At 54.2% G+C, this 12745-nt stretch overlaps 1 protein-coding gene across 1 annotated transcript; it reads left to right on the top strand.

Annotated features, from left to right (window-relative positions):
* Positions 1 to 272: 272 nt before the first annotated feature.
* On the top strand, positions 273 to 8693 carry TMEM214 (transmembrane protein 214). The gene is made up of 17 exons (XM_039238354.1): positions 273 to 420; positions 1327 to 1526; positions 2067 to 2217; positions 2515 to 2649; positions 2899 to 2981; positions 3429 to 3534; positions 3647 to 3728; positions 4261 to 4362; positions 4720 to 4861; positions 5257 to 5348; positions 5623 to 5671; positions 5864 to 5977; positions 6169 to 6286; positions 6825 to 6921; positions 7113 to 7281; positions 7423 to 7568; positions 7760 to 8693. The coding sequence occupies exons 1-17, from the start codon at positions 276 to 278 to the stop codon at positions 7884 to 7886; spliced, it is 2058 nt and encodes a 685-aa protein (XP_039094285.1). The 5' UTR covers positions 273 to 275; the 3' UTR covers positions 7887 to 8693.
* Positions 8694 to 12745: the final 4052 nt, after the last annotated feature.

Raw genomic sequence — 12745 nt, 5'->3', positions numbered from 1 at the left:
AGATGCTTAATTAAAATTTTTCTGAATGCAATAGTCTCTCATCTCAACACCTTTGCGTGGATGGTTTTTTTGCTACAAAGGAGACCCCAGCCCCCAGCCCCGACCGTATACCTTCCTAGGGATAACGCAGCGAAAACGAAAGACTACAAGTCCCAGGCTGCCTCGCGGTTGGCGTCACGCGCCGAGAGGCCCTGCGAGGAGACGTGGCAGAGCGCGGCGTGTCCGCGCCGGACCGGAAAGCCCAGGGAGGTGGCAGTGGCGGGAGGGTCGGAGCTATGGCAGCCAGGGCAGCGGGTGGGGGGCGCTGGGAGGTGGTGAGGAAGGGGCGGCGGCCCGGGGCGGGCAGCAGTGGTGGAAGCGGCGGAGGGGACCGCCGGGCTCTCGGGGAGGCGAACGGTGTGTGGAAATACGACCTGACCCGTGAGTACCCACCCGGCCGGCCGCCAGCGCCGCCTCCCGGCCCCGGGCCTGCCCTTCCCGCGAGGTAGCGAGCGGCCACCGGAGCCCCTGGGCTCTCCTGCCGATCGGCACCTCACCCTGTCCAGCGAGCGCTACCGTGCCTTGCCTCTTGAGCCTCACAGGAGGTAGACAGCGCTAGGAGGGGGCTGTCCTCGCCTCGCAGAGGAGTAAACTGAGGCCCAGTGGAGTTAGATGCCTTTCCCGGGATCCCGTGTCCGAGGGGCCCGGGACTGCGGTCCGCGCACACACCCTACCAGCCGTCCCCGGCCCTAGCCTGGCCTCTGGGCAGATGTCTGAGAGCTGGGGAGAGGCGGCCGGCTTCATAGCGCTCGGCGCCGCCTTCTCGAGTAACCAGCAGGTGTGGGAGGGGTGGGGGGACACCGAAGGGAGGCCCCGCCCGGGAGGAGCGACCCACCACTCACTCTGGACACCCACCGAGTAAATTAAGTGGCGCCTTTTTCCTCAAAGTCTCCTGGAGAGTGGAGAGATCTTGCCACTTGTTGATTATAGAGTTGTCACATTGGAACCAAGCCGGAAAAGTCCCGACCTCCCAGACCGGTAGCCACTCACCAAGGAAGCCAGCCCTCTATCCGACTCCTCTGTTAGTTCCCACGTGCTCTGATTTATCTAATAAAGAAATGCCTCACCTCTGTGAAAGAGCCTATGAACTCAAGAGCTGCCGTGACTGAAAGAAGCAACCAGAAGGGCTGCTGGCCCTGCTCCTTAAGCAGGATGCAAACAGGGGCTTTGAGGCAGGCTCCCCACTGGAGCCGAGTTTGGTGGCAGTGTGGGGGAAGGGACCGCTATTCCCTTAAGGGGACCGCTATAAAAGGATGGTCCCCCTTTTCTCTGCCTGTCATTACCCAGCTCCAATTCAGACGACAAGCACCCTTTATGAGCGGGGCTTTGAGAAAATCCTGAAGCGGCAGAATAAGGAGCAAGTTCCACCCCCGGCCGTGGAGCCTAAAAAACCCGCGAACAAGAAGCAGACCAAGAAAGCGGCAGCCCTCACCAACCAAAACCAGAAGCAGGGTCGCTTCCGCAGCCTGGAGGAGGCACTGAAAGCCGTGAGTGTGCCTAGACTTTAGGTGGGGGGACAGTGGGAATGTAGAGAAGATGAAAGGAACAAGGGCGTGGCGGTGGCCATTGAGGTACCTGTGGAATTCAGGACACTAGTTTTGGGAGGAGACATTCAGGAAAGGATAGAAATCCCAAGGTGTAGAATGTTTGCATTGGAGACAGATAGGAAATAAGTTTACAGGGAAATCTAGATTAGCGCAGGAAGAGCCTTAAAGACCCAGGGATACTGGGGAGGGGGTAGAGAAACAGCTGTGGTTCCTCGCCCCGTGGAAGCAGCAATGTTTCATTGTCCATCTGGTCCCCTTGAACCTGTGAAGGGCTTAAGAGTACTGGGCCCTGAGATCAGCAACCCCAGCTGTACTCTTTTCTCCAAATATCTGGATGCAGCGATACTGTGGCATTCCGTTTACTTAACATTTAAAAGCAGAAGCCCTTTTTCCTTCTGCCTTTGCCCAGTTGACCCGTTTTTTCCACCTCTGCCCTGTACTCGCTCATAACGCACCACGGGGGGCCTTTGTCCCTGGCAGCTGGACGTGGCAGCCCTCCAGAAGGAACTAGACAAGAGCCAAAGCGTGTTCTCTGGAAACCCATCTGTGTGGTTGAAGGACCTGGCCAGCTATCTCAACTACAAGCTGCAAGCGCCTCTAAGTGAACCCACCCTAAGCCAGCATACTCACGGTTCGTTCTTCCACCTCCCTCAAAATCAGACCAGTTCGAGAAACCACCAAAAGGGCTCTGTGTTAGCACATTGGTTAGTAACAGAGCCCGGTGCCCCCTGCCCTGTCCTGACTTGTGTGCATAAATCAAGATGTTCTCGAATCATGACAGCTGTGAAAGCGCCGGGGCCTCACTGGGATGGGGAGGATGCCAGCCTCCGAGCAGGGGCCTCTGCCTGCACCCCCTGCTCTCAGGGGGTGCACAGAACGGGCAGAGGCTTCTGGTCCCAGCACTCACGTGGAGGCCTGTCGGCCCCAGATTATCCCTACAGCCTGGTGAGCCGGGAGCTGCGTGGGATCATCCGAGGGCTACTGGCCAAGGCAGCAGGCTCTCTGGAGCTCTTTTTTGACCACTGTCTCTTCACTATGCTGCAAGAGCTGGATAAGACGCCAGGTGAGCGAGCCCCCCTGGGAGGGTTAGCCCCGCCCCATCTTGGAGACCCGCTAGTCCCTTTTTCCTGCTTCCACATGGGCTGGGTGGTTCTGTTTCCAGCAGGGAACTGTGCTGATCACAACACTCTTTTGGAAAAAGAAAGTTAGAGGTCGCTGGGCCTGGGTTCTGGGCTCACAGCTGCCAGAAGGGAGATTTCAGATTTGGGGTGCCAAGTAGTGTATGTACGTCTGAGAACACATATCTCTTCAGGGGAGTCACTACATGGTTACCGCATCTGTATCCAGGCCATTCTGCAAGACAAGCCCAAGATTGCCACCATGAACCTGGGCAAGGTGAGCTCAGGCTGGCGGTGGGGACACCGGGAGGCCAGGACTGGGGAGGCTGGGCGGAATCTACACTGTTGGGCCGGGTTAAGGGATAGTGGAAGACCCTGTAAGACCCGTAATGATGGCAAGAGCTGCTAGGGCTTGCTCTGGATCTGCTTTGTGTGTACGTGAGGTAGGTACTGCCGCTCTTCTCATTCAATAGATGGGAAGAGTGAGCCACAGAGGGGTTCAGTAACTTTCCTAGAGTTAGTGAACCAGTAAGTGGCAAGTGTGGGCCAAGGCCACAGCCTGGTGCCAGAGCCATGCTCTGAATCATACCCTGTACTCCTCTGGGGCTTCACTGCTCTGTGGCCTGTCCCTTCTCTCCCTGTTGACGTCTCTTCCTATCTGGCTTTGGGGCTGCCCCCGGTGCTTTGCCCCATTCCAACCTGCCTTTCCCCCCGGTCTCCTCAGTTCCTGGAGCTGCTGAGGTCTCACCAGAGCCGTCCAGCAAAGTGTCTGACCATCATGTGGGCCCTGGGCCAAGCAGGTTTTACCAACCTCACTGAAGGACTAAAAGGTAACGAAGACGTGGGGATGAAAGAGGGGTGGTCTTGGAGGCAGTAAGCTCCTCTTTGACATCCCCAGTGGGTCCAGGCCTGAGTCTCCCTCCCTGAACTGTGTCTCCTCAGTGTGGCTGGGGATCATGCTGCCCGTGCTGGGCATCAAGTCTCTGTCTCCCTTCGCCATTGCATACCTGGATCGGCTGCTCCTGTGAGTACTTGGGGGGTAGGGAGGGTCAGCCAGGAAGGCTCATGGTGTCCACAGTTGCCGCTTCAGGGGCTCCTGGGTGGCTTGGTAGGTTGAGCATCTGACTCCTGATTTCGGCTCAGGGCACGATCTCATGGTTTATGGGTTTGAGCCCCACATCGGGCTCTGTACTGACAGTGCTGAGCCTGCTTGGGATTCTCTCTCTCCCTCTTTCTCTGCCCCTCCCCTGCTCATGCTCTCTCCCTCAAAATAAAATAAATAAAACTTTAAAAAAATTTTAAACAAATAAAAAAAAAAAAAACCCACACAAAGTTGCTGTTTCAGCAAAATGAGGTGCTGCGATCCTGGTCTCCATAGACATGAGGAAAACCAGGACCAGCCCCTCCTGATCAGAATGTGAGGAAGGAAAGGAAAGAAGCTATGAAGGGGTAGGGAGGTGGGGCAGAGTTGATGCCCATTTCCCTAGATGTTGGTTTTCGCTGGGATCATAGCCCAGTTGGTAGTCTCCACAAGCCTGTTTTTTCTTCCCCCATAGGATGCACCCCAACCTCACCAAGGGCTTTGGCATGATTGGCCCCAAGGACTTCTTCCCGCTTCTGGACTTTGCCTACATGCCCAACAACTCCCTGACACCCAGGTAGGACTGCCCTGGGGCACACCTGTGGTGAAGGACCCCAGAGTCGGGAGCAGGCAGCTTATTTCCTGTCCCCTCTTCCCCAACCATCCTAAATTGGAGATTCTCAACCTGCAAGGTTCAAGGGGTCAGTGAACCTCCTGAAATTATGTGGACCCTCGAGTATCATTGCCGTATGGGCATTTTCCTGGGGAGAAGATCCATGACTTCAACAGCGTTTCCGGGGATTCTCTGTGTCTGAAAAGACTCCGAGCCATCAAAAGGCCCTTCGCGACTCCCCTCGCTCAGGCAGGCAAAAGGGCCACATCACAGAGCTCCCTGTGAGCCTGTGCCCGGCTCTCCTCCCCACCCCCACCCCAGCCTGCAGGAGCAGCTGTGTCAGCTCTACCCCCGACTGAAGGTGCTGGCATTTGGGGCGAAGCCGGAATCCGTCCTGCACACGTACTTCCCCTCCTTCCTGTCCAGAGCCACCCCCAGCTGCCCCGCTGAGATGAAGAAAGAGGTGAGGAAATGGCGGGAGGCTGCCGCAGAGGGCCCTGCCTGCTGATGAGGCCCCTGCCTTCATGGGGCCCGTGTTCTGGGCACCTCCTTAGCTCCCCCGATAGCCACCTGCCCAGCTCACTTGTGTACCACCCTCCCAAGGACAGAACTAAGCTGGTCTCTGATGTCCTGCCTCTTACGGAGGGGTGACCTTCCAGCTCAAGCTCTGGGTTGGGGGCCGCAGCCTTCCCCTTATGACCTCTTAGAGATTTCTGGGGCCTTGGCGTGATTATCCCATTCTCTGGGGGGGATGTGTTGTCTGGGCAGCCTCACTTAGGGGCCAGGGGTTACCTCTCCCGACTTCCCCCCAGCAGCCCAGGCCCCAGCCATTTCTCCCATCTCCTGTCCCCTGTGCAGCTCCTGAGCAGCCTGACCGAGTGCCTGACGGTGGACCCCCTCAGTGCCAGTGTCTGGAGGCAGCTGTACCCCAAGCACTTGTCACAGTCCAGGCAGGTGGGGCTGGGGGGCTGCCCACGTCTGATCCATGCAGAGAAGCCCAGTCTGTTTTTCCCCACCTGTCCTAGCCTAGAAGTAGGACGGGAAACTCTGTCACTGTCCTTCAGGTTCATGCCTCTCAAATTGAGCGGGAACTTTGCCCGGGTGGCCTCTAGGAAGCTGCTCACTGTGGGAGGGAAGTGAAGGAGCTGGGGCCTAACGGGGGACAGAAGGACGGGAAGGGCCAAGTGGGCCCCCTGATTGGAAGGGGTTGTGCTTTCCCCATAGCCTGCTGCTGGAACACCTGCTCAGGTCCTGGGAGCAGATTCCCAAGAAGGTGAGGAGCTGGGAGGACGTGGCAGGCCGAGCCTCGCCTGGGTCCTGGGCTCGTACCCCTCTACCGCTGCCCCCTCCCTGAGAAGGCACTGTAGTCATGCGTTTGGCATGGACAGTGGCACAGGGCGGAGGCTCAGGCTTCCCTTACAGACTGAACGCTGTCCTCTCAACCCAGACTCTTCTTATCCGGTAGACGCAGAAGTCTTTGCAAGAAACCATTCAGTCCTTCAAGCTGGCCAACCAGGAGCTGCTGAGGAAGGGCAGCTGCAGCAACCAGGATGCCATCAGCTGCGACACAGCCTGCAAGGTGCCATCACCCAGCCCTCCCCCGCGCACACCCCATCCTCAGCCTCTGTCTCAGCACATCCTCCGTCCCGCCTGTCCCTGGAGCCCCCACTACCTCTGGGCTCATGTGAGGGCTTGACCCCCTTCCTGGAACGCCTGGCTTGGGACCACCCCCTTCCCTCTGACAACCGCTCCCGCCCCCTCTCCTCACAGGGCCTGTTGCAGCAGGCACGGGGCTACCGGCCGCCCTGGATACGGCTGCTCCTACTGGTGCTGATCTTTGCCGTAGGTTTCCTGTGCCATGACTTCCGGTCACACAGCTCTTTCCAGGGTAAGCGGGAATTGGCAGGCAGGGAGGATGGCACGAGGGTGAGGCCTAGAGTTTGGTGTGGCACCCACTGCCCCTAACACTGCCGTGTCCTGATACTACAGAAGGTACCTTTCCAGACAGGCTTTTCTGTCCACAACTGTTACGTTGCCACTTCAGATTGGACTGTGGCTTTGCGGTGTAGAAATGCTTGTGTATCGTGGTCTCATTTGAGAAAGCGTTGTCTACTTTCTAACTCCCGAGGAAGCTGAGGGTCAGATTTACCGATTACTGTAAGGTCCCAGCTGGTACATAGACAGGTGCACCCTCCAGCCCAAGGCTGCCCGACAGCTGCGGGGCCGCTCACCTGACCAAGCAGGCGAAATGGGTTCAGCCGCCCAGGCCTGCATCCCTCCCTCCGAGCGAGCATGCTCCGGAGCAGACTGGAGCCGGCTGAGCTCTACTGCGTCCCTCACAGGGCCTGCTCTAAGGCCTGTAGTGTCTGTCTCCCCACGCCCTGTCCCCCTCACCCCCCAGCTCACCAGAGGCCCCCTTTACTCAGCCTCCCTTTCTGGCCGGTTGCTTCAATCATCTGGGTTCTTGCCTGCTGGCCAGCAAGTATGTGCCAAGGTCTACTCCTACAGCCTGCAAGGCTACAGGTGAGCTCCGCCTGGGGAGGGGAGTAAAGGGGATGGGGAGGGGGCTTGGTGTTCAAGGCGGTGACGGCATCGGGTGGAAATGATTGTGGTTTTCCCTTCCCAAGGCCTCGTTTCCCCCCAGCTGTTCTCAGGGGAGCCGAGCTGTCTGAGGAGACTCAGCCTTCCTTCCTCCCCTCCGTCTTCCCCTACAGCTGGCTGCAGGAGACACTGCCGGCCTGGGGCTCCCACCTGCTGACCGTGGTGAGGCCCGGTTTGCAGTTGGCCTGGACCCACACCAATGCCACAGTCAGCTTTCTTTCTGCCCACTGTGCCTCTTACCTTGCCTGGTTTGGGGACAGCCTCACCAGCCTCTCCCAGAGGGTAAGCCGGAGACGGGGAGGTCGGAGAATGGCTGGTGTCCCCAGGGGCTGGGGAGCGCAGCCCCATGTGGAGTGGGTCCTCAGGACCTGGATGCATTGTCCCGGGGGTCTAGCCTCCCCCTTGTCTGCGCCGCGGCTACAGGTCCAGCTCCCTGCCACACTGACCCAGCTGCTCCAGTCCCTGAGGGAGCTGCTCCTGCTGCTTCACCAGAACGTGTTGCTGCCGCTGTGGCACATACTGCTCGAGGCCCTGGCCCAGGCCCGGGAGCACTGCCATGAGGCGTGCAGGTGAGGACTGGGCCCCCTCCCCGTCCGTCCTCGGGGTCGAGCCTCTCTGTTCCGTCTCTCCCTGTGCCCCACCCCGCCCCACCCCTCGAGCGGCCGTCCGCGACCCTGGGATGCAGGTTATGGGCCTGAGCTGCAACCCTGTGACTCAGCATCGCTTCCCAAGCCCCACAAGTGTTCTGCTTTCCTCGCAGAGGCGAAGTGACTTGGGACTGCATGAAGACACAGCTCGGTGAGGCTGCCCGCTGGCTCTGGCTCCGCCTGCAGGACATCACCGTGGCCCTTCTGGACTGGGCCCTTGCCATGATATCCCGGCAGTAGGCCCTGCGGCCCCGGCCCCAGCGCCTGTCTGGGGCCCCTCGGAGACTGCTGAGGGAGCGGGTGGAGGTTCTGCAAAGGAATCTTTTTTACTTGGTGCCTGAGTTCTGGCTCCTAGGCAGGTGGCTGGTGGCTCTGCCCCAGTTCTCCCATCTTTGGTGGGGACCGAGCCTAGAAGTATCTCGGCCTCCCCCCGATCCCACTGAACGCTCGTCTGGCCCTGTTGCATGTAGCTCCCAGCCTCTGTCCTCAGGCTGGTAGCCCCTGTAGCCTATCCTCGTCTCCTGCTCTCCTCTTCCTTCCGTGTCATTCCTGAAGGCCCAGCACAGCCCTTTTCCAGAATGGTGGGACTCCATTGAGTGAAATCTGCATTCTTTTGCTGAGTCATTGCTGCTCCCAGACTTCAGCCATGGGAACAAGGAAGGGGCCCTCCGGAAGAACACAGCAGCACAGTGGCCAGCCATAGCCTCGCCTCAACCCACAGCCTGGGCATGAATGCCCACGGACATGAGGGCTGGGTGGAAAGGCCTCTCACCTCCAAATGCTCAGCTTAAGTCCTTCGAGGCCCCTCACTGCCCCCTTCCATCGTGGTCCTACTTCCTTACTCTCTGCTCCCTGTTAGTGCTGGGGTCTGGGCCTCCAGGTTCAGCTCATCCCTGCCACCCCCTGCCCTCTGCCTGGAGAGCAAAGCCCCAGTGGCTGTGTGCCTCAGGCCTGGCGAACTTTCCAGCAGCCTGTTGAGACGGGATCCCGCATATGGCTCCTCAGTATACCCACCAGGTGGAATAAAGGACACAGATGTGACTGCCAGCTTTCCTCTCTGCGTCCTCATATAGGAATTCCCATAGCTGTGAGTGGGTCAACAAAGCACAGGGCGTGAGCCTGTCCTGCTTTGGCCCCTCGCCTCCTGGAAGTTGTAGCCAGTGGCTGCACGTGAGCTCCTGGCAGGGAAGCTCGCAGCCATCACTCTAAACTTGGTCCTGTTGAGGATTCCAGACACTCCTTTTGCTCCCCTACTCATATTGTCTCCATTGTCACTATGATTCATGCCCCAAGACTTCCCTTGGGAAGAGCAGGGAGAGTCTCCTACGGGAATTCTTGGTCTGTGATCGGTGGTGTCCTCTTCCTTGCCAGGACCTTTATTTATTTTATTTCTGTTTATTTTTAGGTAGACTCCATGCCCAATGTGCGGCTTGAACTCACAACCCGGAGATCAGAGTCACGTGCTCTCTGACAGAGCCAGCCAAGCGCCCTGCCAGGACTTTAATTGATTAATTAGCTTTATAAGGCAATGAGGGAAAGATGTAGGACTCCAGAAGACACGAGTCAAGGGTCTGTCACCAAGTCCCTTTTTGGTTTTGACTTGGGACTATACGAGAGCCTTCAGCTCTCACCTTGCATGGTTTTTTGTTGTTTTTTTTTTAATGTTTATTTCTGAGAGAGAGAGACACAGCATGAGCGGGGAGAGGGGCAGAGAGAGAGGGAGATACAGAATCTGAAGCAGGCTCCAGGCTCTGAGCCAGCTGTCAGCACAGAGCCTGATGCAGGGCTCAAACCCACAAGCTGTGAGATCATGACCTGAGCAAGTCAGACGCTTAACTGACTAAGCCACCCAGGCGCCCCTAACCTCCTGTTTCTAATGTGACATGTGAGTAGGGCTGGAGGTGCGCCATCCACCCCAACTCCCACAGGCTGGCTCCTGCTTCCATCAACTGCTTGAGATGACAGCAGGCTGGTGGCCAGCTACCACTTTCCCATTCAGTTGTGGCCCTGAGACCCTCCCTCGACTTTTCAGTGGCAAGATTATTATAAAGTAGCGAGCATAGAAAAATCATGGCACAAAGTGAGGTCATGAGTACAGTAGCATCTCATTGAGTTCCCTTCCCTTGTTAGGATGTAACTGTTACCATTGAGCGTTAAACAGTCCACATTGGGCAGAACCCTGATCTCCTAGTGGCCAATGACCATGACCATTTTTCCCAAGGGCGAAAGCCCCGCCTGGCAGCTAAGGTCTAGGACTGCTAGGCAGGACTGTCCGAGGGTGCCAAGACCTCACTTCTTCCCCATCAGAAAACACGTGCAATTCGTAAGAATAGTGAATCCTTATAACTGGCCTGAATTCAAGGCAAGTTGAAAGGGCTGGTGTGAACCTCGATTGGCAACAGCATAGGACAACCCTGTCCTATGATGACATTGAATCACCAACGCTGCTGGACTGTCACAATCCAGCAAATCAAAGAATGCCACTGAGGAGTGCTGCATTGGTTTCTAGTGTGTACTAGATGTACCTTGCGTTTGTTTAATTTCTGACCTAGAGCCCTGGGGTGCAACATCTAGTCAGGTTAGCTGGGGGTTCCACAGCCTTTCACAGGGACACTGACATCCTAACTGGCTTTATTTGATAAACTCAGTTGTTTGACCTGTTACTGGAATGGTCCAGAAGTTTTCCTGTGTCAAGAGAAGTAGTCCAACACTGCACCTGCTGTCCAATAAAACTAAACCAGACACCCGGAAGTTTCCCATTTGGCAGACCTGTCAATGCACAAGAATCTAAGCCGAGCCAGTGAACTGGGCTGGGGTGGACCAGGCGGGCAGACTCCGGCTGACAGGTGGGCTGTCACACTATGATGATTGGTGTTATTGGAGGAACAGAAGTAACCTGACACCTCAGAGGGTCACGTTTGGACATCGTGACTTTACTTTTCACTCAGCTGGAGGTCTACAGATAACATGCCCAGCAACCGAAGGGCAGTTTTAAGTATGGTTCTCTCTTATCAATCTCTTGCCAACTCCTGTTTGGGCCTGCAAGTCCTGGCACACGACTCGTTTGCAACACTGCTTTCCGCAAGCCGTAAAGCACGTTTCTGTACGCAGTCTAGCTCCAGCTTCACAGCAGCGCAGCTGAAGGGGTGGTCTGACTTCCCCAAGACAGACAGCGTTGCTAGACTCACCTGTAGCATTGCCAGTCCCTTCTTGGTCCCATCACCCCTGGGGTAGAGCGTGCCTTACTCTGTTCCAGAAGGATCCAGTTGACAATTACACAGAAACTTCAATGGTTTTCTGACCTCTGAGGATTTCCGTCTTCTCCCTCCTGAAGGAGTTTGGATTTCAGTGAACACTTAAAGTGATCCATCCTTTTCTACATACTCCGTGGATCTGTTCCCAAAAGGGCTTGAGAGGACAAAGGCTCGCTTTCCCCTATGTGTTATGCCATGTTACTGGGCAGTTTCATTGCCCCAAATTTGTGTTAGGAAGAATTTGGAGATGGGGGTGGGGAGAGCTTTCACCATTCAGGGTATGAGCAAATACTTGTTCAATATTGAATAATCTGCCCATTAATAAAGACATTGAATTCAGACACATTGTTGGCTGTGCCTTGGTATGTAATGTATGTATGTGTATGTATATATACACATATTACTATGTCAGCACACCAGTTATTAGTTTTTAATAGACTTTCTTAGAGCAGTTTTAGGTTCACATCAAAACTGAGCAAATAGAATATACGTCTTGCCCCCCACCCGCACTCACACAGTCTCCTGCACTGGTCAATGTCAGTGAGCATCACGGACACACTGCTATCACTCAAGGTCCATAGTTTACATTAGGTGTACTTTGTATGATTTTAGTCTTTTTAAACTTATTGAGACTTGTTCTGTAGACTAACACTTGGGGTATCCAGAAGAATGTTCCACGTGTATGTGCATGAAAAGAATGTATTCTGCTATCATTGGGTGGAAGGTTCTGTGCCTCTCTGTTAGGTCTAGTTGGTGTGTTGATCAAGGCTTTTATTTCCTTAGTAAGCTGATCATGAATACACCCTTAACATTAAAAACACTTGCACAATCAAGAAAAACCTAAAAACAAAAACATAGATAGAAGACAATTCATTAAAAAATGAAAATAGACTTTTTAAAAGTGCATTTCATTGGTAAAGTGCAAATTTCAAATAAGTTACCACTTCTGCCCATTAACAAAGATTTTATTTTTTTAAAGTGATTGTTTACTCAGTGAATGCTGTCCTAGAAATCTGTGTACTGTTTCTGGGAAGAATTTGGTAATATTTATCAAAAAGTTTAAAAGTTCCACACTATTTTACCAAGTAATTCCACTCCTGAAGATATATTCTAGTGACTAGAGAAAAGAAATACAAAGATTGATGTACAAGAACATTTATTGTAGCAGTATTAATAATTAAAACTTAGATGCCAACTGTGTCCAACAATAAGATGAATATTACAAAAACAACTCTTGTAAAACCAGAATGGGAAATAGCTGTCAAATGCTGATTTCAAAGAATCTCTAATGACAGAGGAAAATGCTTATTATAAGTGAGCTCAATTTGTTGAAAATTGGCTATAATAAAAAAAATACAGAAGAGTGTTGGCAAGGATGTGGAGAAATTGGAACGCTTTTACATTGCTGGTGGGAATATAAAATGATTCAGCCACTGTGGAAGACAATTAGGTGGTTCCTCAAAGAGTTAAACATATAATTACCATAAAACCCAGCCATGCCACTCCTAGGCATACACCCAAGTTAAAAACACATACCCACACAGAAACTTGTACATGAATGTTTATAGCACGGTTATTCGTAAAAGCTAAAAAGTGGGAACAGCCCAAACGCCCATCATTAGAAAGATAAACAAAATGGTATATAGATACAATGGAATATTATTCAACCACCAAAAGGGAGAATGCCGTGACGCAGGATACAACCTGGAAGACTCTCAAAAACACTATGAGAAGTGGAAGAAATCAGACACAAATGGTCACATACTTTATTATTTCTTTTATATAGGATCTCTAGAATAGGCAAAGCCATAGAGAAAATGCTAGTGGTTGCCGTTGCCTGGGTGG

This window comes from Hyaena hyaena, unplaced genomic scaffold (genome assembly GCF_003009895.1).
Source record: "Hyaena hyaena isolate Hyena2069 unplaced genomic scaffold, ASM300989v1 scaffold_138, whole genome shotgun sequence".
Lineage (NCBI taxonomy): Eukaryota > Metazoa > Chordata > Mammalia > Carnivora > Hyaenidae > Hyaena > Hyaena hyaena.
This window is presented reverse-complemented; position numbering and strand designations above follow the sequence as displayed.

What these genes read in the sequence shown, in the direction of transcription:
- TMEM214 (XM_039238354.1), top strand. Translation starts at nt 276, where the DNA reads ATGGCAGCCAGGGCAGCGGGTGGGGGGCGCTGGGAGGTGGTGAGGAAG. An exon ending in TGGAGGAGGCACTGAAAGCC is followed by an intron (nt 1,527 to 2,066) that starts GTGAGTGTGCCT and finishes TGTCCCTGGCAG; the next exon opens with CTGGACGTGGCAGCCCTCCA. An exon ending in TCACCAGCCTCTCCCAGAGG is followed by an intron (nt 7,282 to 7,422) that starts GTAAGCCGGAGA and finishes CCGCGGCTACAG; the next exon opens with GTCCAGCTCCCTGCCACACT.